This window comes from Myotis myotis, unplaced genomic scaffold (assembly GCF_014108235.1).
Source record: "Myotis myotis isolate mMyoMyo1 unplaced genomic scaffold, mMyoMyo1.p scaffold_m19_p_2, whole genome shotgun sequence".
NCBI classification, from domain to species: domain Eukaryota; kingdom Metazoa; phylum Chordata; class Mammalia; order Chiroptera; family Vespertilionidae; genus Myotis; species Myotis myotis.
In genome coordinates, this window is record NW_023416324.1 from 5,584,605 (window position 1) to 5,611,569 (window position 26,965).

At 53.7% G+C, this 26,965-nt stretch overlaps 2 protein-coding genes across 6 annotated transcripts in view; one reads left to right on the top strand and one right to left on the bottom strand.

Moving 5' to 3' along the window:
• CLCN6 (chloride voltage-gated channel 6) overlaps positions 1-22,094 on the top strand; it is a 33,863-nt gene extending 11,769 nt beyond the window's left edge. The window contains exons 6-23 of one of the 5 annotated variants that reach the window (XM_036348365.1): positions 2,787-2,893; positions 3,378-3,504; positions 4,351-4,418; positions 5,433-5,491; positions 7,786-7,918; positions 8,460-8,573; positions 9,149-9,315; positions 9,855-9,975; positions 12,504-12,630; positions 12,872-13,025; positions 13,150-13,309; positions 13,398-13,504; positions 14,643-14,829; positions 15,861-16,018; positions 16,205-16,361; positions 18,248-18,355; positions 18,472-18,597; positions 19,289-22,094. In XM_036348365.1, coding sequence (XP_036204258.1) covers positions 2,787-2,893; positions 3,378-3,504; positions 4,351-4,418; positions 5,433-5,491; positions 7,786-7,918; positions 8,460-8,573; positions 9,149-9,315; positions 9,855-9,975; positions 12,504-12,630; positions 12,872-13,025; positions 13,150-13,309; positions 13,398-13,504; positions 14,643-14,829; positions 15,861-16,018; positions 16,205-16,361; positions 18,248-18,355; positions 18,472-18,597; positions 19,289-19,369 — 2,261 coding nt within the window. In that variant the 3' untranslated portion in view covers positions 19,370-22,094. Of the gene's footprint in view, positions 1-2,786; positions 3,083-3,377; positions 3,505-4,350; positions 4,419-5,432; positions 5,502-7,785; positions 7,919-8,459; positions 8,574-9,148; positions 9,316-9,854; positions 9,976-12,503; positions 12,631-12,871; positions 13,026-13,149; positions 13,310-13,397; positions 13,505-14,642; positions 14,830-15,860; positions 16,019-16,204; positions 16,362-18,247; positions 18,356-18,471; positions 18,598-19,288 lie in introns of those variants that run through there. The other 4 variants (XM_036348367.1, XM_036348368.1, XR_004973927.1 and 1 more) reach the window with 4 other exon arrangements.
• Positions 22,095-24,912: 2,818 nt separating this feature from the next.
• On the bottom strand, positions 24,913-26,452 carry NPPA (natriuretic peptide A). Its single transcript, XM_036350676.1, has 3 exons — positions 26,153-26,452; positions 25,741-26,064; positions 24,913-25,221 (listed from the first exon to the last, which is right to left on the bottom strand). The coding sequence occupies exons 1-3, from the start codon at positions 26,444-26,446 to the stop codon at positions 25,210-25,212; spliced, it is 630 nt and encodes a 209-aa protein (XP_036206569.1). The 5' UTR covers positions 26,447-26,452; the 3' UTR covers positions 24,913-25,209.
• Between the last annotated feature and the right edge of the window lie 513 nt (positions 26,453-26,965).

The window sequence follows — 26,965 nt, forward strand, 5'->3', positions numbered from 1 at the left end:
TATAGAACTTTTGCTTCCTGGGCAAAAGCAGGAAAGACCTTTTCCCTTTTAATAGACTAGAAAAGGACTAACTAACATGAGGTTTATTCTGTAACTTCATTTGTCCTTGGGTGTGGTCAGTAAATGACACTGATTGGATTTCTGCTGTCTGTCTCCTGAGTAGGTTGATATTAGCTACCCTCTGGTTAGGGAGGCAAAGTGCAAGTCATTTACTCTTAAGCATCCTTGGTTTAGGAAAGATAGGATTTACTAGATGGCTCCAAATTGTTGTTTGACCATCTCAATTTCCCTATTCCACTACTACTCCTGGCTTATTGGCCTGTGTCATTTATATAACTTCCTTTCTTCACAAACCTTACAACTTTCAAAAATAACAACTTTAGAACCCACTTTCTTTTCCTTCAAAATGCATCTCCGTGCCGCATGCCTTCTATCACACCAAAACCATCATTTCTTTCCAATTAATTAGAATTCTTAACCTTAATTTTCAGGTGACATGTAAGTAATTAACATTCCTCAGATTAGCAATACATTCACATTTTTAAGAGATATTTCAAATAAAATACAAGACTTATTCATTAACAGATTCAAATCCACCCTCTAGATTTTCCATGCGAGGCAAACTCAGATTAGTATCCTGATATTTCAAAATACCTAGATATTTAATAATTTTTACTCTTAACCCTGCAAACTCCCAAAGTTTTTAGTTACCAAAGACTTTGGAAAACTATGTTCAGGTATATATAATTATCACTTTTAAAAAAGCTTTATCATAAACCCTTCACTTTAGTTATTTCATTTTGTCTTAACAACTTTGAGATTTTAAAGCCAATTATTACCCAAGGCATTTTCTAGACCATTTTTTTTAAACAGGGATAACTCACTAGCCTTAGGTGGCTTTAATGTGAAAGTACTATTTTACTTTATTTTATTTTATTTTTTCTTACAAAGATGGAAGTGGCCCTCCACTGCTATTTTTGTAATCTGCTGGGGGGCACTTCTGCAGATCTGACCCTCTTAGGAAAAGAACTTGTGGGGGGCCGAAACCGGTTTGGCTCAGTGGATAGAGCGTCGGCCTGTGGACTGAAAGGTCCCAGGTTCGATTCCAGTCAAGGGCATGTACCTGGGTTGCGGGCATGTCCCCAGTGGGAGATGTGCAGGAGGCAGCTGATCTATGTTTCTCTCTCATCGATGTTTCTGGCTTTCTATCTCTCTCCCTTCCTCTCTGTGAAAAATCAATAACATATATTAAAAAAAAAAAAAAAAAGAACTTGTGGGGGGAGGGGGCGTTCAGAAGGTTTATCTCCCATATCTTTATTTCTGAGTAGACTGACAACATGAAATCTTGCATGTAAGAAGATAGCTTTAAAAAAAAACAGAAACAAACAAGCAAACAAAAACCCCTACAGTGAATAGATGAACATTCTGAAAAGGATGGGCTGGGACATTAGCCTTAGACTCTTCTCTCACACTAACCCAGCACAGCACATGGGTTCTGAGCGGCACAAAGCCCAAACAGCAGACAGAGGATTCCTTATGTTCATAAACCGGCGAAGAGCAAACTAAGTCCCCCAAAGATAAGAAAGCAAGCAAAGAACATCAGAAACCAAGTTCCATCACAGACAAGAACTTGCCCTAGCTTAGAGTTTCCAGCGGCTGATGCCTTGAGAGGGAGAGCAGGAAGGGTCCCCAAGATTAAGAACTCTTGGCAGCTGCTGGGAAGTTCCTGCAATCCCTGCCACGGGCAGCTGGAGCCCCTAGCAAAATAGGATATGCCCCATCTTTAGACAAATTAAACCAAAGACACAAAACAACAATCAGCAGAGACACTCTATGTACAATATGTACAGGTGGGCTCAACCCACAGGCAAGAGCGTCACACCATGCTCCTTGTCTGTCCAGCCACAGACGCCTCAGAATGCCCTGCGTTTCAAACTGACCGAAGCAGAGCAATGTCTCATGCCAGAGTGGGTCAGACTAAGGGCTCGGAGACCAGGCAAGGACCACTGGAGGTCCTTACCACCAGGCTCGTCCAGACGGGAGGCAGTAAAATGCCTCCTGTGCCATACACAGTGCATACATCCTTACAAGGAAGCCCAGACGAGAGGCAGCCACTGCTCGTGCCACACAAAACATTTGATTCCGCCTACAAAAACGCTTGATTCAACTTAGGTCTCAGGTGAGACGACAGGGATTGCTGAGGCTGCGCCTGGAACTCAAAATGAACATTCCTGACAGCGCTGCAAATAGGAGCCCAGGCCTCAGCCCCAGGAACCCCCAGTCCAGGCAGCAAGCACACTCACTCCCGGGGAGTCTCTCGCTTACGTCCCTTCCTGGTCTCCAGAATATGTAACCGGACAATCAGTGGGTCTGGGCTGCCTGTCACTACTTGAGCCAATTAAGCAGAGGGTTGAATCATATATGAGCGTTTATTCCAATACTGCCAGCAGCATGGGAGAGCAGCAGGTCAGCCACAAAAATGGGCTCTCTTAACGTTTTAATTTTTAAAAGTATCGAGCAAATATGCTACCACCCTGAGATGTATTAAAGGTAGGGCTGGGAAGGTACGGGTGAGGGTTACTCTTCGCAATGTTTGAAGCATTTCATAATGAGAAACGGTGCCTAGTGTAGATGACATCTCAGGCAGTTTTCTTGTTCAGACGCGGAGACGCGGAGGGCAGGAAGAGGCGCAGTAAGCACTTCAGAGGAGGAGCTGCCCCATGTCGGGTGTTGGCAGGAAAGGCCTTGGCGTGGCTGGGAGCACGGTTCCTTAACTCGCTCTCTAGCGGTGGAGGAGTGCAGCCAGAAAGGGTGCCTCGCCTTGTCCCTCCTTGAACTCCTGGGTTTCAACTTGACCTTTGTCTTCTTAGGGAGTCTTCTTGTCCTAATTGAGGTAAGAGGCCTTTTTGTTGTCAAGACTTTGGGTCCTACACTCCTCGTCTCCATCGCCATGACTGGGAGGTGAGAGGACTGAGTTCGACTTGGAGTGTAGATTCCTGCAGAAAGTGGCCTCGCGTTCACTCAGAAATGTTTCTGAAAGTCAAGCGTAAGCCTGTGGTGAGATTAAAGAGCAAACATCCAGGTGAGGAGGGTGGTTCTCCCCCTTGGGGAGCACATCAGGGTAGGATCGCCTGGAGAACTTTAAAAATGACTGGCCCCCGGCCCCAGCTCACGTGAGTGAGCGCAGGATCTCCGGGAGCGGGGTGCCTGCATGGAGTGTTGAAGGCTCCGCAGGCGATGCTGAATCACTGGACGTTTTAGACGTGCACGTCCTCCCATCCCCCTCAGGCCTGCTGAGTCGGAAACCCAGGCCAGCAGGTCGTCCCTCTGTGGTGAAGTCGATGGGTTTGAGTGTACGGGTGTGCCTCCTCTTCCAGCCAGTGGCAGCAGGTTCTGGAATACCCGAGATCAAGTGCTATCTGAATGGGGTGAAGGTGCCCGGAATCGTCCGTCTCCGGACCCTGGTCTGCAAAGTCTTCGGGGTGCTGTTCAGTGTAGCTGGAGGTAAGGGGGGTCTTTCTGACTGTTCCCTTCTTTTTTTCAAAGGGTGACGAGGACAAGAAGCATTCTGTATGTAAATGAAGTAGATTTGGATTGGAGGGCCTGCCCTTAACAGATCTCTCTACTTTCTGTCCGTGGCTTCGTTTTTTAAATGCAGACCTGTTAGTTACCATTCAGAGCTCTCTGAGTAACTGACATTAGGTTTTAAAGTAGACCCACCATCCAGTTGGTTTATGGAGTTGGCTTTTAGCAAAGTCAGTGAGCTTTTTGTGTAAACAGATAGTCAATGTTTTAGGTTTGTGGGCCAAAGAGGCAAAATTGAAAATATTATTTAGGTGCTTAAACTTACATAACCATTTAAAACATATCCAGGTGAGAATGGAAAAATGATTCTCAGCTCTCCAGCTGTACAAAAACAGCGAGCCGTTTGGCCCACAGGCTATAGTTTGCTGATGCCCAATTGAGAGTTTAAAGAGTATTTTCTCTTATTCGATGGGAATTTGACTCTTTCTTTTAGACCAGTGGTTCTCAACCTTCTGGCCCTTTAAATACACTTCCTCATGTTGTGACCCAACCATAAAATTATTTTCGTTGCTACTTCATAACTGTAATGTTGCTATTGTTATGAATCGTAATGTAAATATCTGATAGGCAGGATGGTCTTAGGCGACCCCTGTGAAAGGGTCGTTTGACCGCCAAAGGGGTCGCGACCCACAGGTTGAGAACCGCTGTTTTAGACAGTCACAGGAGCATCTCTGTTTTATCGAGAGGAAGGTTTACACAGCAGAGGTCTCCCGAGCTAGAGTGGCTCTGTGCTGACTGATGGTCTCCTTCTCCACCTGCTCCCAGGGCTCTTTGTGGGGAAGGAAGGCCCCATGATCCACAGTGGAGCCGTGGTGGGCGCTGGCCTCCCTCAGGTAAGCTTGCTGGTTGGGAAGGTGAGTCCCTTACAGTGGCCTCCCAGGCGGGCTTCTGTGAGTCAGTCTGGAAGAACATCCATCGGCAGCACCTGGCATGGCTTTGGAGTCTGGCGTCAGTTTGGGTTGATGTAAAAACTATGCGGCCTGTCTCCTGGGCGAGGGGGTAACTGGTACCCCAGAGATTTAACTAGGTCCTAGGAACAGGAACGGCACATAGAGAAAGTCTGTTCAAATGAAGTCACCTGGTGCTCCCACAGCCATTGCCCGGCGCCTCCACGGAAGGTGGCTCAGTGGGTCAGCTCAGCGCCCCCCTATCCCAAGATGCTAGAAGCACGTCTGAGGTGGTTCCGGGCACGGCTGTGCTGAGTGCACAGGACTGATAACACGGGGTGAGGAGCCAGCTCAGGACGGCGAAGCTCCCTTCCTTACGGGCTATCCGATTCGGGCTGCAGGCTGGAGACACCTCGGTTCCTTGTGGTCCGTCTCTTGTGGGCATGTTCCTCTCTCGTCCTGAGCAGAGGGAATGATGCTAGTGAGTGGTCAGAGCCCAGGAGAGAAGACTTGCCCAGAGCCCGTCTTCTGCTCTCTCTGCTGCTGCCTCACCCTCCCCGCCGGCCCCGGCCTCCCAGAAGGGGGCAGGGACGGTGGCAGCGTGAGCATGTGGGGGACAGGTTGAAGGCGCTTGGGCCCTTCCTTACTGCCACCCCTGAGCAGGGCTCACGGTATCTGCTGCAGCAGCTTTCATTTCCTCCCAGCCGTTCGCTCAGCTGCTTCCTTCCCCATTTTCTTTCTGACTTGTTGATTATGTACAAAATGCAATTTCGGAAGAGCATAGGAATTTAGGGGCAGGAAAGGAAGTTTCTCCCAGAGACAGCTTCTTTTTCCCAGGCTGCTCTTCTGGACTCTCCCTTCTGCAGCACATCTGCCTGCTGTGCTCAAGGCAGGGGCTCCTGCGGGGTTCCTGCAGGTGGCCTGTGGGCCCCCCTCTGACTTGGTTTTCTCTTGTTTTAGTTTCAGAGCATCTCCTTCCGGAAGATCCAGTTTAACTTCCCCTATTTCCGAAGTGACAGGTATGGAAAGGTTAGGAATTGGATTTTCTTTTCTTTAAGTTAAATTTATTGGGGTGACATTGGGTAATAAGATTATATAGGTTTCAAGTGTAGATTTCTAGGCTACATGATCTGTATATTGCATTGTTTTACCATCACCCAAAGTGAAATCATCTTCTGTCACCACACATTTGGCTCCCTTTCCCTTTACTACCTCCCACCCCCTTCCGTCTGGTAACCACCATATTGTCTGTGTCTGAGTTTCAGTTTTATATCCTACAGATGAGTGAAATCATGTAGTTCTTAGCTTTTTCTGATTGACTTACTTTGCTTGGCATAATCTGAAAGTCCATCCGTGTCACAAATGGCAGTATTTCATTTCTTACCGCTGAGTTGTATTCTTTTATGTATATACTAGAGGCCGGTGCATGAAGATTCGTGCACTCGGGGGCGAGGGGTCCCTCAGCCCAGCCTGCGCCCTCTCGCAGTCTGGGACCCCTCGGGGGATGTCCACCTGCCAGCTTAGGCCCACAGCCCAGGAGCCCTTGGGGGATGTCCGTAGTAGGACATCCTTAGTGCTGCCGAGAAGGCGGGAGAGGCTCCCGCCACCGCCGCTGCACTTGCAGCTGTCAGCCCAGCTTGTGGCTGAGCGGAGCTCCCCCTGTGGGAGCACACTGACCACCAGGGGCAGTTCCTGCGTTGAGCATCTGCCCCCTGGTGGTCAGTGCGCATCATAGCGACCAGTTGTTCCACCCTTAGGATCAATTTGCATATTACCCTTTTATTGTCTAGAATACCACATCTTCTTTATCCAGTTGTCCACTGAAGGACACTTTGGTTGTGTCCATGTCTTTTGCCACTGTGAATAATGCTGCAGTGAATATAGGGGTGCATAAATCTTTGCCAATAAATGTTTTCAAATTTTTCGGTTAAAAACTACCGAGAAGAAGGATTGCTGGGTGGTGTAGGAACTCTTCTCTTAATGTTTTGAGGCACCTCCATACTGTTTTCCATAGAGGCTGCACCAGTTTACATTCCCTCCAGCAGTGATGAGGGTTCCGTTTTCTCCCCAACCTCCCCACCACTTATCATTACTCGTCTTGTTGATAATAGGAATTGGAGTTTCTTTTTTTAAAGGTGTTTGTGTGTGTGTGTGTGTGTGTGTTTTGTTTTGTTTTGGGAGAGGGAGAGAGAAACATCATTGGCTGCTTCCTGCCCACAACCTGGGCATGTGCCCTGACCCGGAATCAAACAGGCAGCCTTTTGGTGCATGGACAACACCCAACCATTGAGCCACACTGGCCAGGGCAGAATTGGATTCTCTTGAAAAAAATAAACTGTCCATTTACTGCCTCTCAGACCCCATACTCGCTCTAGCTGGCTTATTGCCTCCCCTGCTGGGCAGGCTGCGTGCAAAACCCAGTGTCAGAAAGAAGGTGGGCTTTGAGCTACTGTCCTGAGAATAAGCAACCAGGGCCCAGCTGGTCTCGTGGCTGCCACCGTGTCATGACCTAAGGCCTGGAAGCACCTCAGGCCGTGGCGGTGAAAAGCATGAGACAGTCCACAGCATACTCGCAAGAGCATCGTCCATATTCCAGAGCAGTGTGCTGGGTCGCCGCCCTTCTGGGTGGGCAGGTGCTCTTCTCGGAACTTTTGCCCTGTGGGATCTGTGTGTGTGAAACTGGCCCGCGCACGAGGCCCTTGGAATCGGCCCCGGGTCCGAGCTGTGGTCTACCTTCCCGCCTTGGTGCTCCGCATGTCATTGTCACCTGCTCCTCCACATGTCACAGCACTTTGGCCTTTTCATGACGCTGTGCCCTTTGGAAGGAAGATCTGGGGAGAGTGTAGCTCAGCGGGGACTGAGCTGGGACTGAAATTACATCTTCACAGGAGACTGGTGTGAGGGGGCCTCTCCCCCCCGGAGGAACTCGGGCTACGGAGTGGGTCTGGCTCTCAGGTGAACCTATGCGTTGCCCAGTTGGCCTGCTTCAAACCCTGACTTCATGGCTCCTTCATGAGATAAAATGTTGGCAGATAGGCCCTGGCCGGTGTGGCTCAGTTGGTTGGGCGTCATCCATGCACCAAGAAGTTGCTTCTTTGATTCCCGGTCAACGCACACGCCCAGGTTGCAGGCTTAATCCCCATTTGGGGTGTGCAGGAGGTAGCTGATCGATGTTTCACTCACATCAACATTTCTCTCTCTCAAAATCAATTTAAAAAACACACACAAACGTTGGCAAATAAGGGAGGGAAAACCGGCTTTTGTGGCCCGAGGGCTCTTTGTCCAATTAAGCGTCTGTCTCTTCTCTCCTCAGAGACAAGCGGGACTTTGTATCAGCAGGCGCAGCTGCTGGCGTCGCTGCAGCCTTCGGGGCTCCCATTGGGGGGACCCTGTTCAGCCTGGAGGAGGGCTCTTCCTTCTGGAACCAAGGGCTCACGTGGAAAGTGGTGAGGAGACTTCCAAGGAAACCTTCTCCTGGACGTAACCACCCCCATTTAAGCTGTAGTTCTGACGAGCCCAATCCTTTGCTTTAGACGCCCGTAACTGCCAAACTGGGCTTTCCCATGCTTCCTGTATGCCCACGCCCATCCCCCACATCAGACTGCCAGGATCGTCTCTTGTTGATGAGCCACCTGGCGTGAAGGCGTGGGACTGGTCATCAGGCGGCAGCAGAGCCCAGACTTGAACCCGACTCCTAAGAGTAGCGCGTTCTTCCTCTCATGTTCACTCTTTCTCTTGGCACAGAAGTCAGTGTGTATCTGGCTCTAAGTAAATAGATCTCACAACAGGCTGTTGAAATGAAAGCTTCTTGTGGCCTGTGGTCCAGTTGTCCACATGGGGTGCCTTTCTTGCCGTGGTTACCGGACACCTGTACCGGGCCTGGCGTCGGCAGGTTTCTGTGTAGAGCAGCAGGTTTGATGAGGAGGGTCAGGGAGGAAGTAGGACTTGTTGCTATTGAATGTTCTTGTTTTTGTCACCTGTCCCTAGCTCTTCTGCTCCATGTCTGCCACCTTCACCCTCAACTTCTTTCGTTCTGGGATTCAGTTTGGAAGTTGGGGCTCCTTCCAGCTCCCTGGATTGCTGAACTTCGGCGAGTTCAAGGTATGCTTCGTCCTTTTCCCCTAGAATTTCTTCTTTTTTTTTTTTTTTAAATAAGATGAAATTACAAAATTTTTTAATATATATATATATATATATATATATATATATATATACATTTTTATTGATTTCAGAGAGGAAGGGAGAGGGAGAGAGGGATCAATGATAAGAGGAAATCATTGATTGGCTGCCTCCTGTATGCCCCCTATTGGGGATTGAGCCTGCAACCCGGGCATGTGCCCTTGACTGGAATCGAATCTGGGACCCTTCAGCCCGCAGGCCGATGCTCTATCCACTGAGCCAAACCAGCTAGGGCCCCCAGAATTTCTTGCTTGACCGGTGACAATTGCTCTAAGTGATGTACCAGGTAGAAGCAATCAGGGGCAGCTTCTGGCGGGGCTCTCTGCCCCTGTAGCCTCCTGTGGGTGCTTCTGCCCGGTGTGGGCAGGCCCAGCACTGTGCTGTCTCTTGAAGAGAGAAGGCAGCCTCCCCTCCTGTGTCTGTCTGCTCCACCTCCACCCCTTCCTGTTCTCATGGGCACCATGGTTTTTCTCTCCCTTTCCTGCCCCTTCTCTCAGTGCTCTGACTCTGATAAAAAATGTCACCTCTGGACAGCTGTGGATTTGGGTTTCTTCGTCCTGATGGGGGTCATTGGGGGCCTCCTGGGAGCCACATTCAACTGTCTGAACAAGAGGCTTGCAAAGTACCGGATGCGAAACGTGCACCCGAAGCCTAAGCTCGTCAGGTACCTGTGCAGCCGCCTCCCCCAGCCTGCGGGGCTCCCCGAGCTCCGTGTGGATGGGCCGTCTCCCCGAGGGAGGCGATGGTGTGAACAGACCCTGCATCCCACACCAGCTCTGATTTCACAACTGAGACAGAACGTAGAAGGGGTCATGTCCACTGTATTTGTCAGGCCTAAAGGCTGAGTCTGAGCTTCATTTATATCAGAGTTGCTGGTTGCCTCCCCGCCCCACCTGACTTCCACTAGGATGCATGACAGTCAGAAAGGTCAGTGCGATTCTCACCCCTGGGACCTAAAATGAAAGCTACTCTGTTCCCCAGAGAGAGATGATGTGGACGCAGCAGCCTTGTCCCTGGCCGCCCACTGTTTACATAGGAATGGCTGAATGCGGCATGTCGCTGACAGATTCTGCGCGTGCTGACTGGCGGGGGCTCCTCCACATGCTCTTTGGGGAGAGGGGTTAGGGGTAGGCGGGGCTGTGTCTTTGAGTTCCCAAGACTGGGGTGTCTTATTACCTATAACAGCCGTCCTTTGCTTCCTAGAGTCTTAGAGAGCCTCCTGGTGTCTTTGGTAACCACCGTGGTGGTGTTTGTGGCCTCGATGGTGTTAGGAGAATGCCGACAGATGTCAAGTCAAATCGGGAATGACTCGCTCCTGCTCCAGGTAACCCGTGCACCTGCTCCCTCTGTCCTGCCTCCGCAACGAGGGTCCAGGAGTGGGTGGCATGCCGCTTGGAGCTCAGGAGTGTGTGGGTTCGTGGCTCCCACCTGATCCGATTGCGGAGAGGGACGTGCAGTCGCCTTTTCCCAGGAGAGAGGATGTGCACCTCCGTCTGTTTCATGTGTGTGGATGGTCCGGTTATCATAGGGGGCTCCTCTCTGTCTCTGTCTGTCTGTCTGTCTGTCTCTCTCTCTGTTGAACACTAATCGGAAACAGAAGCTCTGGAAGTGGACCATCTGCTTCTTCTCCGGCCCCAGTTTCCCTTCTCACTCTCCACACCTGAATGTGCTACAGCCCCCCCTGCGCCCCCTTGTGAGAGTCGCTCTAGGCTGGGAGGAAGGAGCGCCTGCCCAGGAGAACAGCAGCCCTGCTTCCTCACAGCTCCGAGGCACTGACTGGCACACGTCCTGTCGCATGTCTCCTTTTCCCTTCTTAGGAGGATGGTCTTTTTCAGAACCTTCCTCCGAAAGAGCAGGTCCGTGAGGTAGGATTGGAGCTTACTCTACCTGCGTTTTTGGATCGAACCTGGATGTGGGCCTGAGCTGGACTGTGGTCGGTCAGCTGTGTGGTCTGGACTGCAGGGGGAGCCGGGGGAGTGCTAGGTACCTGTCATCGTACAGTCCCTGGACGGAACTCCGTGCCTCAGAGCCCCTTTGGAGCCTTTGTCTTGGCTGCTGCTTTAGTGTCCCCAGGGTCGGTCCAGGTGCAGCTTAGACCATATTAGATCAGAGATGGGCAAACTATAGCTCACAGGCCAGATCTGGCCCTGCGCACCTGCTTGTTTCTGTGGAACTCCCAAGCTAAGAATGGTTTTTACATTTTTAAAGAGCTGGGAAAGATGGAGAAGATGGGCCATCGCCTGCAAAGGCTAAAATATTTACTGTCTGGCTCTTTACGGAAAAATGTGGCTGACCCATTACTAGTTACCAGACCACATTTCTAAAATGTGTTCCAAGGAACATTGATTTATATTATTTAGAAACAAATGGAAAAGGATTCTGTGGTCAAATGAGTTAACCAGAATTAAGTAAGTTTCTTTAATGCCAGACTTTCTAAGGCCCTTAAAATTCCAGGGAGAGTTATGAACAGTTGGAATGTTTATTGTGCCAGATATTCCACCAAGCTCTTTACATACATGATCCTATAATCCTTACCACTACCAGGCTGGCTGATGTTATTATTCCCATTTTCCAGATGGGAAAATGGAGGCAAAGTGAGGTCTTGACAAAGATCACTCAGCTAGTAAAATAGAGCCTGAGGTGGGACTTATTCCCAGTTTATAGATGAGAAAGCTGAAGCATCACAAAATGAAGTATCTTTGCTAAGGCCACCGGAGTGTCCATCCCTCTGGTTATGGACCCTGCGCTCTGCTTTTAGTGGAAACTCTGATTTCCAGCAGGTGCTCTGGGGCTTCTCAGTGCATTGGCTGCAGGACTTCCCAGAGAGCCTTCGGGACTGGTGTTCCTCCAGGCGTAGTTTGGGAACCACTGCCTGTGTGTCTTCTCGGCTAGCTCAGGGGTTACTGTTCTAAACACGGTTCTCCTTTGCCGGCTCTTCCTGTCATGTTCCACCACTAGGGGGCACTGTCCTATTTCCTAGGCAGCCTTCGTCTAACTGTGTTGGCCAGCCGGGTTCACCTGGTGGGTTTATCCAAACCCACCACCCGGTCCACCTAGTATTGTTACAGTGTTCACGTAAGGGCACCTCTACAGTGTTATCCGTAGAATGGAGTCCAGGAGAAGTCCATATCCTTACTGAGCTTTGTAACAACACTTACACTATTGGACACCATCAAATAGAAAACAGGAACTTTCATAATCCAAATTCCCTTACCCTCTAATGAGCAAGGCAGTACCGGAATTTCATCATCCTACACAAAATGATGGAGAGAGTGGGAGGTCTGAAATGTGAAGTAATCTCTTCCCATCGGGGTTTTGTTCAGCCAGGTGGAGCCTGCGGGCGGCAGCCAGGAGCACGGTGTCTGCACCGTGTGGAAGTGGTTTAGCTTCTGCAGCAAATTCAGGGTGGAGGCTTTTTCCATTTGGAACCAAAGTTGGGGCATTAGGTCAGGCCGTACCCTGGAAGCTCTGAAAAGCTGTCAGCTCCCAACCACTGGTCTGTCACCTGCCTCATCTTCCCCTAGTCCGTGCGGTTTCCAGCCAGGCTTCCAGGAGTGTCACACACAAAATGAGCCCTGGGAGAAGAGACAGCAGATTCCCTGGTGAATCATCGTAGTTACAGTGTCATTATGAGTGGATGAGCGAGGGCCCACATCTTGGTTCATTCATTCTCAAAATGCAAGGAACACAGTATCAGTTGGCCGCTCTTGGGTCTACATCTGTTTTTGCTACCGGTTTAATTCACAGGAAAAGCATGGATGCCAGACTCTTTTGACCTAGGTGGGGACCTCCCACTTGAAGATTCAAGTGCCCTGGTCAGGTGCTGACCTTGTACTGATTTCTGTTTCTTAGGTCACATCAGAAGATGTGAATTCAAGTATCAAGACCTTTTTTTGTCCCAATGAGACCTACAATGACATGGCCACCCTCTTCTTCAATCCCCAGGAGTCTGCTATCCTTCAGCTCTTCCACCAGGATGGTGAGCTCCAGTGCGCCTCCCCATCCTGTGCTCCTTTGTTGGCCCTCAGATACAGCCAGGCTTACCCTTCATTCTGAGCAAAAAACAGGACTTTGTCCTTGTAATTCCAACCCAGACAAGGTTAGCCTTTCTGCCTCCAGTGTGGGAGGTGACCTGGTTGGTGTGCAGAAGGACCTGTGGGGACCAAGGCGGGCCATGGCGGGCATCTGGCAGTGGGGCTCAGTCTGTCCTTGCCTTGCAGGTACCTTCAGCCCCATCACTTTGGCTTTGTTCTTCATCCTTTATTTCTTGCTTGCGTGTTGGACTTACGGCATTTCTGTTCCAAGTGGCCTCTTTGTGCCTTCTCTGCTGTGTGGAGCTGCTTTTGGACGTTTAGTTGCCAATGTCCTCAAAAGGTACAGTGTGTGTACGTGTGTGCATGAGCGTGCACGTGTGTACATGTGCAAGTGCTCGAACCGTAGCCTTGCCCCTCCACCCAGCATGATTCCAAGGCACGTTCTTGTTTTCTCTCTTCACCAGCTACATTGGATTGGGCCATGTCTACTCGGGGACCTTTGCCCTGATTGGTGCCGCGGCTTTCCTGGGCGGGGTCGTCCGTATGACCATCAGTCTCACGGTCATCCTGATCGAATCCACCAATGAGATCACTTACGGGCTTCCCATTATGATCACTCTGATGGTGAGCACTCCCTTCTAGTCCACTTTCGGGTTCAGGGCCAAGTTCGCCCCACAGCAGCCTCTTTTCAAGTCTTTACTTTGTGTTTCAGGTGGCCAAGTGGACAGGGGACTTTTTCAATAAGGGCATTTACGACATCCACGTGGGCCTGCGAGGAGTGCCGCTTCTGGAGTGGGAGACAGAGGCGGAAATGGACAGGTGAGGCCGTGAGGTCTCGTCACATCCTGGGGCCCAAGGAATGTTTGTATCAGGGTAGGAAATGGTTACTTAGATTCTTGGGTGAGAGTGAAGTGAAACGGGGTCATTGAAAGAGCAAGTATGTTTGGGAACATGGAGCAGGTCCTGTGGCCGGGAGCCGGGAGCCGGGGCAGGGCGTGGAGGGCAGGGCCGATGCCTGGCTTTGCTTGGGTCCTGTGTTCTGGTTCAATAGGAAGTTAGGGCTGTGCATAAAGTCTGTGTTAGGATTGAATGTCTAAACTACAGGCATGCTAGCCCTGGCTGGCTTTTCTCAGGGGTTAGGGTGCCCGAGGACCGAAGGGTTGCGGGTTCAATTCCTAGTCGTACCTCAGTTGCGAGTTTGCTCCCCACCCCAGTCAGGACGTGTGCGGGAGGCAGCCAGTCGATGTGTCTCCCTCACATCAATGTTTCTCTCTCTCTATCTCCCCTCCTCCTCCTCCTTCCCTTTCACTCTAAAAATCAATGGAAAAAATATCGTCAGGTGAGGATTAAGCTAAGGGTCTGCTAGCCCTGTTTGAGAACTAGCCTGCCTCGCGTGTGCCTAACGAAATCTCGTATTATAATCACCAAATTACCCATCAGCCCACAAATGGTTTGGGCCTCCTACGTCTGGCACCACACAAGTCCCTGTGGCCTCGCGTAGGGCGTTCCAGCCTCTGTAAAGGGCAGAGTCGGTGTTGTCAGCTCTGCAGGCACGTGGTCTCCGCCCTGGTGCAGAGGCAGCGTCAACGGCATGTAGACAAGACAGGCAGGGACTTGCCCTGTGGCTGCAGCTGCCATCCTGGTCTGAAGGGACACCAGACTTTTTTTTTTTTTAAATTCCAATAGTGTAATTACCAGCTCAGTGCGGTACGAGGAATGTGCCATGGGGTGCTGAGGAGGGGGTGGCCGGGCGGTCCCCTGGGCAAGCAGAGGGGTTTGTGGTGAGGGGACTCTTCATGTTGGGCCGAGGGATGAGTCCAGGCCCACACAAAGCGGGGAAGGACGTTTCAGGCCTGGGGAAGGGCATGTGCAGCAGAAGAGCCAGTGCAGCCCATCGCACTTGCCCCCGGGCGCCGTGGGCTCAGGCGTGGGGCTGATGGCTTCCCTCCCTCCACAGACTGAGAGCCAGTGACATCATGGAGCCCAACCTGACCTACGTCTACCCGCATACCCGCATCCAGTCTCTAGTCAGCATCCTACGCACCACTGTCCACCACGCCTTCCCCGTGGTCACCGAGAACCGGGGCAACGAGAAGGAGTTCATGAAGGGCAACCAGCTCATCAGTAACAACATCAAGTTCAAGGTGAGAAAACAGCCGAGAGGAGGGGTGGGTGGCAATGGTTCCATGATGCTCACACTGACTGGTGCTCGTCACGCCCCACAGGTGGGTGGCTCTTAGGAGAAATCAGCACCCCATTATGTGCGACAGTGAGTGTAGACTCAACAGCGAATGTGGACTCCGTTAGGCCATCAGGGCGTGTCCATTCTCCCAGTAAGCGCGGGCACAGGTTTGTTTTGTTCTGTTTTTAAGTGTATTTTTATTGATTTCAGAGAAGGGGGAGAGGGATAGATACATCAATGATGAGGGAGAATCATTGATCAGCTGTCTCCTGCACGCCCCACAATGGGGATGGGAGCCTGCAACCCAGGAATCGAACTGTGACCTCCTGGTTCATAGGTCAATGCTCACTGCTGAGCCACACCAGCTGGGTGGGACAGATTTGTTTTTAATCAGCAGCCTTCGGGATTCCTGCAAGTTGGATCGGCGAGGGTTCTAGAGTTGCCAACCACAGAGATGGACTTGGCCCTACACAAGAGGGGAAAAGAAGTCAGTTGTTGGAAGCGGCAGGACCGACAGGAAGTGAAGGAGCCAGAGCGTGGTGCTCGGGCGTGCAGGCGGTGAGGGGACCCTCTGGGAGACAGGGCCTCAGAGCCGCTGTTCTCTGTCCTTGGGCTGCTCCCAGTTTGAAATCCAGGCAGAGGGAGAGTCCCGTTGCCTCACCTGGGTCGTGTGCCCACCCCTGGGCTTGCTGGGAGAGAGGGTTTGTTCCCCACTGGACAATTGAGGTGCTTTTCCAAATCCAAGGAGCAAGGATGTTGGGCCGGCAGAAACCACAGGGTCTGCAGCAAGCCCTGCGGAGCCCAGAGGCTCCTGTGAACCGGCCCCTGAGCCACTGCCAGCATTTCCTGCAGTTCCTGTCGGCATGTGCTTTAGATCCCCACTGCCCCCCAAATCCTTACGCTCAGTAGGTGCTGTGTTGGTGTGCCTGCACCTGCAGCAGTCCAGGGCCTCCCTGGGGGATACCTCTGCCATTGCCACCCCTCCCCCCACAGAAATCCAGCATCCTCACCCGAGCCGGCGAGCAGCGCAGGCGCAGCCAGTCCATGAAGTCCTACCCGTCGAGCGAGCTGCGGAACGTGTGTGACGAGCACGTGACCTCAGAGGAGCCGGCCGAGAAGGAGGACCTCCTGCAGCAGATGCTCGAGCGAAGGTGAGCGCACAGTCCTCCCCCCGCACAGGCACCGGCCCCTACGGGGTTCAGGACGGGCCGGCCCTCGGCTCCGGCCCTGTTAGGTAGCTCCCGGGTTTTTGGGGAGTTTGGGGGGTGGGTTGGGACGTGGGTGAAACGCGATCCTGCTGAGGGTATACTAGGCAGCGTCTGGTTTTTATATAACAGATACACTCCCTACCCCAACCTATACCCTGACCAGTCCCCAAGTGAAGACTGGACCATGGAGGAACGCTTCCGCCCTCTGACCTTCCATGGCCTGATCCTGCGGTCGAAGCTTGTCACCCTGCTCGTCCGAGGAGTTTGCTATTCCGAAAGCCAGTCGGTAAGTGTCTCTTGCCTGCACCGCATTCCGGAGGCAGGAGGGCAGGAGCACACTTCCGCCTCAGGAGAGGGGGAGACAGGGAGTCATGTGCCAGCAGCTGCTTAGGGGGCGCATGCTGCCCCGCTTCCCTCTGCTGCAGTCGGTGTCCTCCCGGGTCACCAGGCGGGGGGTGAGTCCCCCCATTCTCCACGCAGTCTCTGCACCTGTGTCAGGTGTCCTGCCAGCCTGCAGGCTTTTCGTAGTCTTTACATTTTATTTTATTTTATTTATTTTATTTTATTTATTTTATTTTATTTATTTTATTTTATATTTTATTTTATTTATTTTATTTTATTTTATTTTATTTTATTGGTTTTTTTACAGAGAGGAAGGGAGAGGGATAGAGAGTTTGAAACATCGATCAGCTGCCTCTTGCACACTCCCTACTGGGGATGTGCCCGCAACCAAGGTACATGCCCTTGACCGGAATCGAACCTGGGACCCTTGAGTCCGCAGGCCGACGCTCTATCCACTGAGCCAAACCGGTTATGGCTATAGTCTCTACATTTTAGTTTCTGGTGTGCACGAACCTTCTTACATGTGTTACCAGAAGAAGTCCCATTCTTCCCGTGAGTTCCCCTGCCGTTTCTTTCTCTTTTGTTTGGTTTTTGTAGAGAGAAGCAGGGGTGGGTTGGGGGTGTTGTTCAGAGTGGTCCCACTCACTGACACCCGCTCACTCACACTCATCCTGAGAAAGGAGCCTGAAAACGTTGCCTAGAGACCTGGTTTCCAAACTGGCGCTCCTGGTTCGGGCCTTGTCCGTAGGGGTCAGCCTCCGGTCCCTCGTGGCCCAAGTGGCTAACAGGGCAGGGCAGGGAGGGCCGTGGTGCAGAGCCTGGGCCCTGAGCGTGTGGTCTGTGGGGAGGACCCACCTGGCTGGGAGTGGGGCACAAGGGTCAAGGAAGTGGAGGCATGAAGCCAGATGACAGAGGCCTCGCCTGCAGGCAGGAACCAGCCAGAGCCGGCCGGTGCAGCACTGGGAGGCAGTGGTGCGCGGAGAAAGCTGTGTCAGAGTGGAGTTAGGGGAGGAAGATGGGGACAGAGCAGTGACCAGTACGTGTGGTCACTTGTGGCCCAGGTGCCCAGTGACAGCAGCAGTGAGGCTCGGGATGGAGGGAAGTAGCAGCTGTTGTCTGAGTTTGCGGTGGCTGCTGCGTCCACTAACAGATGGCTTCACACAAGTTTGCTGTTCATAGCTCTCAAGGCCAGAGCACAGAGTCCGGTGTCGGCGGGGCCACACTCTCTGGCGGCTCCAGGGGAGATCCTCTCTCGCCCTCCTGGTCTGTGGCGGTGCCAGCGGTCCTTGACATTCCTGACTGCAGACCGATCACCCCCCTTCCTCCTCATCACGTGGTCTTCTCCCTGTGTCTCCTCTTTGTATACGGACAGCAGTCATGGGATCTAAGGCCCTCCCCAATCCAATATGACCTCGTCTGACCTTGATCACATCTGCAGAGACCTGGTTTCCAATAAGGCCACATTCACAGGCACTGGGGTTGGACTTGGACATCTCTTTTGAGGGCACACAAGTCAACCCACACAGCTACTATGAGTTAGCACTTTTCTCCTTTAAACTTCACTGGTCCATGTCCATTTTACAGGTGCAGGAAAGGGAAGTTTGGGGGGATTAGGAGGCTTGCCTGGGGGACCCAGCGGGGAGCAGGCTGGGAACTGGCTCTGGATCACTGTGTCTCACTCCAAAGCACGTGTTCCGGCCACGGCCCCGCCCCCCCTCACTCTGGGGGACCATGGCTGGGCGGATACAGACCGGACGAGGGGGGGGCTCTACACGTGACCCTGCCTGTTGCTGCATTCGCTGCAAGGACAGTGTCTTGTTGGGTTTGCAGAGCGCCAGCCAGCCGCGCCTTTCCTACGCAGAGATGGCCGAGGATTACCCACGGTACCCTGACATCCACGACCTGGACCTGACGCTGCTGAACCCGCGGATGATAGTGGTGAGCGGCTGTGCCCAGGACGGGCCGGGAAAGGACCTCTCTGGTCGGTGCTGTTGGCGTCCCGTCCTGGTTAGGGCAGAGCCGGCCGCAGGAAACCAGTTGTCTTTCCTCCGCAGGACGTCACCCCGTACATGAACCCGTCACCCTTCACCGTGTCACCGAACAGCAGCGTCTCCCAAGTTTTCAACCTGTTCCGAACAATGGGGCTGCGGCACTTGCCGGTGGTGAATGCCGTGGGAGAGGTGAGAGTTCCGGGGTGGGAAGGGAGCACCCACGGCCTGTAGCAGCCTGGCCTCGCCCCCCACCCCCACCACCACCACCTTCAGGAAAGGACCCTCCAACCACAGAATCCAGCAGGGAGGTCTCTAGACTAAAACCTCCTCTGAAACTCCCACCAGGAGTGAGGAGGGCGTGGACACGTGGAGCCTGGGATAACTTCACACACCTTCCCCCTTTGCCTTCGGTTTCTTATCTGCAATCTCCAGAGTGGCCAGCAGATGTCGCCAGTGACACCGTGGACTAGGAAAGTTTAGGGCCCGTCTCTTTACCCAAGACCTGGCAGCACCTGGGGGGATGGGGTGAGGTGTCGGTTCCCCAGCTGTTACGGGCACTGTAACGTTAAATGAGAGACTTTCAAGCCAAATACTGGGGAGCGTGTGCCCTGTCTGCACAGGTGCACACATTCAGATTGTCACCGGCTGGACTACAGCCCGTTGGCCTCCCCTTTAGGAGCCCTAGTTATCTGTGTATCCTGTTCCATAGGGATCAGGTGACCTTTGACGTGGGGGTCATGGTGTCATGTCTGCGCTGCACCACCCAGGACCCTGTCTGCCCTCCACTCCTCCTGACAGACGGGGCCAGCTCCGTCCGCTCGGGTCTTGCCCCACTGCGTTTGACTCGGCAGGTGACTTGGGTCTTTTCTCCTCATTCTAGATCGTTGGGATCATCACCCGACACAACCTGACGTACGAATTCCTGCAGGCCCGGCTGCGGCAGCACTACCAGACCCTCTGAGGCTCGCCTCATCCACAGGCCAGCGCCCTCCGGCCTCCGGGAGGCAGCTCTGCTCCGCCTCGCTTGGCGGGGCTGCCCCAGGGCACGGCAGAGCCCCGTCACCCCTCGCTCGGAAAGCCTGCAGTCATCGGACGCTTGCTGGTCTACATCCTGGGGATGGTTTGACCCGTCAGTTTGGACTTGTCTGACTTTCTCAGCAAGTACCTTCCTGTTCCCTGCTCCCGAGCTCCTTCCATCCAGGTCGGCACAGGCCCCAGCCCCTGCCCCACGAATGCCAGGACCCGCGAGAGGGGTCAGGCTCACCGCTGGAGAGTGACACCCAGAGCAGGTTCCTGCCCCTCCGCTGCTTTCCTGGGGGACCCAGCTCTGCCTTAAGCCACGAGGGAGGGATGTGGCCTCAGCAAACCCCGGGGAAGCGCCAGTTGCAGAGTGAAGGGACTTTACTGGCTCGGGAGCTGGGCGCTGAGAGGACGGCCACGTTCAGGGAGGCCTTCCTCTGCGGCCCCTCAATCTGCAGCTTCACTGGGGGGATGCGCTGCTGCCGGGGGAGCTGAGCTCTGGCCCCCGTGGTTTCAGTCTCCTTAGAACCACCACCCCCAGGAAGCACAAAGCATTAACCCCACTAATAATCCCTGAGCAGTGGATCTGACAATGGGCAGCTTTCCATGTGCCCTGGTTTTAACATTTCAGCTTTCTTTCCATTTCCCGTGACCCATGGTCCTCTGGTGACGCATTTTTACCCCATTCGTTCCTGCTCCTTTTCACCTCCACTGAATCACTAAACTTTCCCCATGTTTGCCTGCATCTTCCTGGTAAAGCCCCGAGGATCTTGATGCTCCCCCAAGTTAACTAAGAGCAGGCCCCCCACAATTTAACTAAGATCAGGGCCCCTAGATAAACCGCTCGGCTCTGGAGAACGGTACGGTTACTTCCAAATGGGAAAGAGTGAGTCTGAGCCAGCGACCACCACAAGGTTCGAGATGCGGCTTGAAAGGCCTGAGTGTGGCGACGAAGTAGATGCGTGTTCGAGGACGCGGGGGTCCGCACCCCACAGACCCCTGTCACTTCCCACTGCCACCCCCCCCAACCGGCTGAGGGGCTCAGCGATGAAACTCAGGATGCTTCCTGCTGGGACGTGCCCTGAGGCTTTAGCATCGAACCCAGGAAGCCTCCCTCTGTCCCAGTGACTCAGCTTCTCCAGGCACCGGTCCTCTCTGCACAGGCCCCGAGTGGGCCTTTGGGCGTCGGCATTTGCTCTCACTGGCCTCCGCTCTCTACACGATCATCAGCATCCTGGGCCCTTCAGGAAACCCCGGGCAGGTGGGCCTTGCACTCGAGGTGGCGTTCATTGGCGTTTCGTTTCCTCCTGTTTTAATCTGGGGGTTGCCTGAGGGAGTCCGGGCCTGGCCCTGGCAGCACTTCTCGCCCTCCGCCTCGACTTCGATGGGAAGATCCTTTCAAGCGGTGGGTGTCAGCCTTTGCTCTGCCCGCCCAGGTCTTGGCTCAACACACTCCAGTGAACAGTCCCACTTAGTGAGGGGCCTTTTGCAGCAGACGGTGGCCCTCCGCCCCATCTTATCTCTTCAACCAAAAGTACTTCGAGGTCTGAGTGTGTCAGCTTCCTGGAGGCACTTGATTTGTGAAACGTGATGAAACCCCCAGTGCATCGTTCAGGAAATCACAAGGACCGAAGAGGCCAGCCCTTCGCACCGTGGTGTGAGCCAGCCGCCACTTCGCTTTAAAGACTGTTCAGAGCTTGACCGCCTTCTTTCCTCCTTTCGTGAAGAAGGGGACCAGGAGCATGGTGTGACCCCCCACGGGAACTTGACCCTCTTCCCAGCCCTCCCTGAGATGGGCCAGGCCAGGTTCTGCAGGGGGTCAGGGAGCCTCTTGTCCTGGGCTGGGTCACCAGGAAATTGCCCCTCGTGCACATCGCATTGCTTTTAAGTCACCAGGCATTTGTTCCCTTCGGTGTGGCCCAGAGGTAGACGACAGAACGCAGATGCCTTCCCCTCAGAGCTGGCCGGACGGCCGCCAGGGAGGCCCAGGCCCCTTGTGAAAGGCGCTTCCTGTCCCCTGTGACGGCCGTCCTCTCCTGGTGCCCAAAGACAGCCAGCCTACTCGCAGCAGATACTGGAAGCCCGCTCCTCGGAAGCCTGCTGGAAACCTGCATCCAGCCCTCCTGGTGCCAGCAGCCCCGGCCTCCGGGGACCTGGTCCCTCCACAGAGGACGGCACAGGCTCGGGCTTGGCCAGCGGTGGCTGTTTGGTCAGTGTGGTGGTTCGTGGTCCCCGGCTGTGGTCGGGGAGATGGGGGTAGAGTCCCCATAGCTGGAGGACTTGCACCTGAGAGGTATTTGCTGATGACCTTGCTTAACGAGTGGCTCCGGCTGGAATGGACATGGCCTGGCCCAGCCGGCCACGTGGCATGTCCGATGTGAGGTTGCACACACCGCCCTGGGTGTCGGGAAAGGCCGGGAGCGGCCGGCCCGCGACGTTCGTGTGCGGATTGCACGCCTCCTGTGGGCCTTGGCCGTTGGGACAGCAGCAGCTTCCTTTTTGTGTTTGCACTGTTGGTTTATACGTAACCTTAGCTAATTCCACTGTGTATATAAATTGTATTTTTTTAATTTGTAAAATCCTATTTTTATTTGAACTTTTAGAACTTGGAAGTTCTCATTATAACCTTACCACGTCGGAATAAAACGTCTCCATCGTCTCCTTCAGCTCCGCTCCACGGTGTTCTTTAAAGTGGTGTTTTTGTCTCACACCCTCTCACTAACCTGTGAGGTGGCAAGCTAGGAAGTAGCTTCATAGTCTCAGCTCTTCCTCAGTTTCCCGCGGGACTCTCCACTCACAGGGTCCACTCACTGCCTTGGCAACCAGGAGAGTCCTGTGGATCCTGGCAGACACCATGAAGTCACCCCTCCTCCCAGTCTCCCTTCCCACTGACACTGTCAGACCTTATTACTGATGCTCTTCTCTTGTAAACACGGCCTGTCCCTTTCCATAGAGGTCACGGAGAGCCCGCGGCGATAGCGGGGAGCCCGCGGCGATAGCGGGGAGCCCACAGCAGTAGCGGGGAGCCCGCGGCGATAGCGGGGAGCCCACAGCAGTAGCGGGGAGCCCGCGGCGATAGCGGGGAGCCCGCGGCGATACCAGGGAGCTCCCAGAGAGAGTGGGGAGCCCATTTATATTCCTGACAGTGTTGTGTTTAGGAATTTGCCCCACAAACAGATTCCCCTGAGGACCAACCAGAGGAAACGAAGTCGATGCTGAGCCCGTAGAGGTCTGGCCTGCGGCAGCTTCTGCCGGTACCGTGTGCCGTTGCTTTGTGTTCACTTCGGGTCTTGCCAGAAACGTGCCTTTTCCTCTAACTGATCTGCTTCGAGCTGCCATTCCAGCAGCGGTGGGATGGTCTCATGCGGTCCCCTTCACCTACCCCCACGTTTCCTGTTTCTGGAGCACTTTCTGTGCATTTGGCACTTTGAGGCGACCCACTGCATCACGGTGGCACCTTGGGAGTATGGCCTGCTCCCCTCCCTCCCTCCTAGCACCTCCCACTGCCCAGTGCCGGACCTCCAGGGCCAGGTGTGGGCAGACGCTGCTTCCGGTCTCTCCCCTTGTCCTTGTCAGTCTGCTTCTCCGTTGTCTGCCCTCCTGTGCGTGAAGTCCACACAAGGGCCGTCTTCAGTGGAAGTGGTGAGGTTAGAGGTCTTTCCTCGTCTCCGCTCCCTACATCATTCACTTCTGGCTTCCCCATCCCTCGACAGGGAGCCAGTTGCTACTTTATTACCCCTTTTCCCAATTTCCACACAAGACCAAGACAAGTGGACTGGTATTTACTGAGCATTGACTGCATGTGCTGCTGGGAGTAAATGCCCAAAAGGGGCAGTTACCCTCAGAGAGCTTGCAACCCAGGGGCAGACACAATTGCTACCAAGACAAACTGTCCTATTATAATAGTTGTACAGCCTGGCCAGTGTGGCTCAGTGGTTGAGCATCAGCCTATGAATCAGGAGGTCACGGTTCAATTCCCAGTTAGGGCACATGCCTGGGTTGCTGGCTCGATCCCCAGTAGGGGGCGTGCAGGAGGCAGCTGATCAGTCATTCTCTCTCATTGATGTTTCTATCTCTCCCTCTCCCTTCCTCTCTGAAATCAATACAAATGTGTGTGGGTGTGTATGTGTATAAAATAGTTATACACAAAACACTGCCAGTGAAGTTTAATTTATACCAGGCATGTGGTATCAGGGAAGGCTTCAGGGAGGAGGTGGCATTTGCGATGAGCCTTGAGGAAGACTGAGTAGCTGTTCCCTGGATAAAGGTGTTCTGGGGGGAAGGAACAGCACGCATCAGGGCCCAGAGAAGCTGTCATGTAGGTGCAGGAGGAGTGTCGCAGAAGCTGATCCAGAGAGAGGCACAGGGAGGCGATGGTGGGAAATGGGTGTGAGAGCCACTCCCTATTGCAGGCGAGCTTAGTGGCTGGTGGTTTCTGCTTAGGACACCTTTTCAGAAGCAAATACAACGGAACTGTCTTCTCCAGGGGCTCCCACCTCGGTAAAGTCTACAAGTTCAGGCACCTTGGGCCTGAATTAGTGAAAGGCAATGGCTATTTTTTAAACACATGTTAGCACCCAATAGGTGCATGAGCTTGCAGTTTGTCAGCATAGCAAACATTTCTTTCTTCACTTTGCTCAGCTTTTAAACCCAATTTTTTGCCTACTCTTCTTAAAACAGTAAGTGCAACTCTCACGGCAGCAGCTGTCTCAAATGGATCAGAAAATGTAGTGCCTTCCTTCTATGAATGTGCCTTTGTTACGAAGCTGTAACCAAAAAGTACTAGGGGTGCAAAACATCTATTGCATACAAGCTACATTGGGTGTAACCGGAGAAAGGAAAGCGTAGATGCTTAAGTTTTCTTTTTCATAGAAAAGGATTCTGAATAAGAGCAAATCTGAAAAATAAATGCCCTGTCAGTCTCTTGGGGGCTTTTTCAGTATCTGTGCTGAGGCCGGAGTGAGAGAGCAGGTTCAGAACTGCAGCTTAAATCCAACCCCCCACCCCAAAAATAATAGAGGGAAGGAGGGAGGGAAGGAGGGAAGGAAGGAAGGAGGGAATGAAGGGAGGGAGGGAGGGAGGGAGGGAGGAAGACACAATTTGTCCAAATCCACCGAATGTACACCACCAAGAATGAACTCTGTGTAAACTATGGAATTGGGTGACAATGACGTGTCAGTGCAAGTTCATCAGCTAACGAATGCATCCCCCAGTGCCGGGTGTCGATGACAGGGAAGGCGGAGCATGTGAGGGCAAGGGGTCCCTGGGAAATTGGGAAATGTGTCCTTTCTGCTCAGTTTCGCTGTGAACCTAAAATTGCTCTAGAAACAAAGTTTATTAATTATTTTTAAAAGGAGGGAGGGAGGCACTGCGCATTCTTCATTCTGACAAAAGGTAAGAGGATGAGGCATACCTGGCCGCACTCTTTTGCCGCGCCCCCGCCCCCGCCCCGCAAACAGAAGGAAATCACACCCACACCGGCGCTCTCGGCCTCTGTCCGAGGTGCTGAAGTTTATTCATTTCCAAACCTCTTTAGTAACAGGTGAGGAGTTACCCTAAAACTCAATGCACGGGGTGGGCGAGGCGGGGAAGCCACGGGGAAGCCTTCTTATCTACATTTAGCATAAAATGTGAGACATGTCGACAGGCAGCTTGAATAGGGTGCTCGTCACAACTCCACTTGCCGGCAACGAGATGGGACCAAGAGGCGTGGGAGACCGGGGGTGGGGTCTGTCGGAGTCCGGAGTCCGGAGCCCGTGGCCCGGCCACTGTCTTCGGCCACTATCTTCGGTACTACCAAGAAAACACAGGCCTGCTTAGCGTGGCGGCCTGGCTCTGCTGGGAAAGCCGGCCTCAGGACTGCGCTCACCTCCCACCAGCCCCCCCCCCCCCGCCCCCCGTCAGCCAGACGATGACCCTCTGAGTTGCACGAACTGACAAACAAGTTGCCCACTGGACGCTCAGAAGGTCAATCAATTTCAATTGACCTTTGGGATCTGACAGTTCCGGGGAGGAACACCGCCTGCCAACCAGCAGTCTGACGGCGATTTGGTCCCCGGAGCACGTTAAGTACCCGATGCTCCAGGCAGTAACGGTTTTTCTCAGCAAACTGTAGCTGAGGATGATGCCACGGTCCCTAGATTCATGGGCCAGGCCCCCCGTTGGGGCAGACATTTCCAAGGGAGTAGCGCCCATGCTGGTCCCTCTCCTGCGGAAGGCGTCCCCGTGGTGGCTGCTAAGACGAGGCGCGAGACTCCACGGAACCACACCTGCCTTCCTCCCCACCCCGTTCCCATCCCCAGTTCCTCTTACCCGGAAGCTGTTGCAGCCCAGGCCGCTCTGGGCTCCAATCCTGTCCATCCTGCCCCCGAAGCAACTGGACCTCCGCAGGCTGCGAGGGGCCGCGAGCAGCGCCCTCAGCTTGTTTTTCAGGAGGGCGGACCTGTCGGAGTCCCAGGGGCCCCGCCCAAGGACACCCCCCTCTCGCGGGGCTGGGTTGACCTCCCCGGTCCAGGGAGACATCTCAGGGAGGGGGCTGAGCGCTGCCCCAGCTTCCTCGTTCTGCTCGCTTAGTACTTGTGGGGGCATGACCTCGTCTTCTAACGGCATCTTGTCCTCCAAATGGTCCAGCAAATTCTTTACGAAGGGAAAACACAGGGGACGGATGAGGTCTCACTGACCGGCAGAGTCTCCCCAAGCCCCCGGCCCCAGACCAAGTCCCTACCTTGAAATCCATCAGGTCGGCGTTGGCCACGGAGCTGTACACGGGGTTGGCTCTGGTCTGCCCTGGGAGCTGGACCGCCAGGAGGAGGAGGAAGCTGGCGGTGATGGTGGAGAAGGAGCCCATGCTGGCGGCGGTCAGGGAGTGGTCTGCTGCTGGCTGCCTTCTCTCTCTCCTCTCCGGCTGGTTCCCTTCTGCTGACCTTCGCTCAGCTCCGTCTCCCGGCTGCTCTGCGCCTCCTCTTTTTATAGCCCCCCCGGCTCTCCGAGAGCGCCAGGGGGACAGAACCCTCCCCATTCTGTCACTTGCCGCGATAAAGCTGCTGCGTGAGGAGCCAGCAGAAGATGCCCTTTTAAAGTTATCGGCCCAGCCGAGCTCTCCACAGCCCCTCCGCCTTGAGCAGCCCCAGCTACCTCCGGGAACCTCGGCGGCAAGAGCCACATTCTTGTTGATTTGCCTCAAGAGGTTCCCACTTCAAAGGTGTGAGAAGAGCAAAAAAGAGTCCTTGGTTATCTCACAGCCATGTGCTGCCTCTGCCTCGGCTGCTCTCTCCCGGGCAACGGGACCGGTGCCGGGAATCGCCCCGATGGTTTGCGGCTCAGCTGTCAGGGCCTCCAAATAAGGGCGGGAGAGGAGGAAGTGGCGGGCGGCCGGCTGCAGGGACAAATTAGTCCAGATGCTCTCGCCGGCCTCACACCTGACTCATCAGCGCCCAGGGCAGAGTCTCGCCCTCCACGGGGCTGCCCTCCCTGTTGGCAGCTGCTGTCAGCGGTCAGGGGAAACGGGGGTGAATTTTCTGAGTCCTAACTCACCCGG

Coding starts and splice junctions, on each gene's coding strand:
- NPPA (XM_036350676.1), bottom strand. CDS start 26,446: ATGGGGAGGGTTCTGTCCCCCTGGCGCTCTCGGAGAGCCGGGGGGGCT. Junction 26,065..26,152: donor CCGACCTGATGGATTTCAAG/GTAGGGACTTGG, acceptor CCCTTCGTAAAG/AATTTGCTGGACCATTTGGA.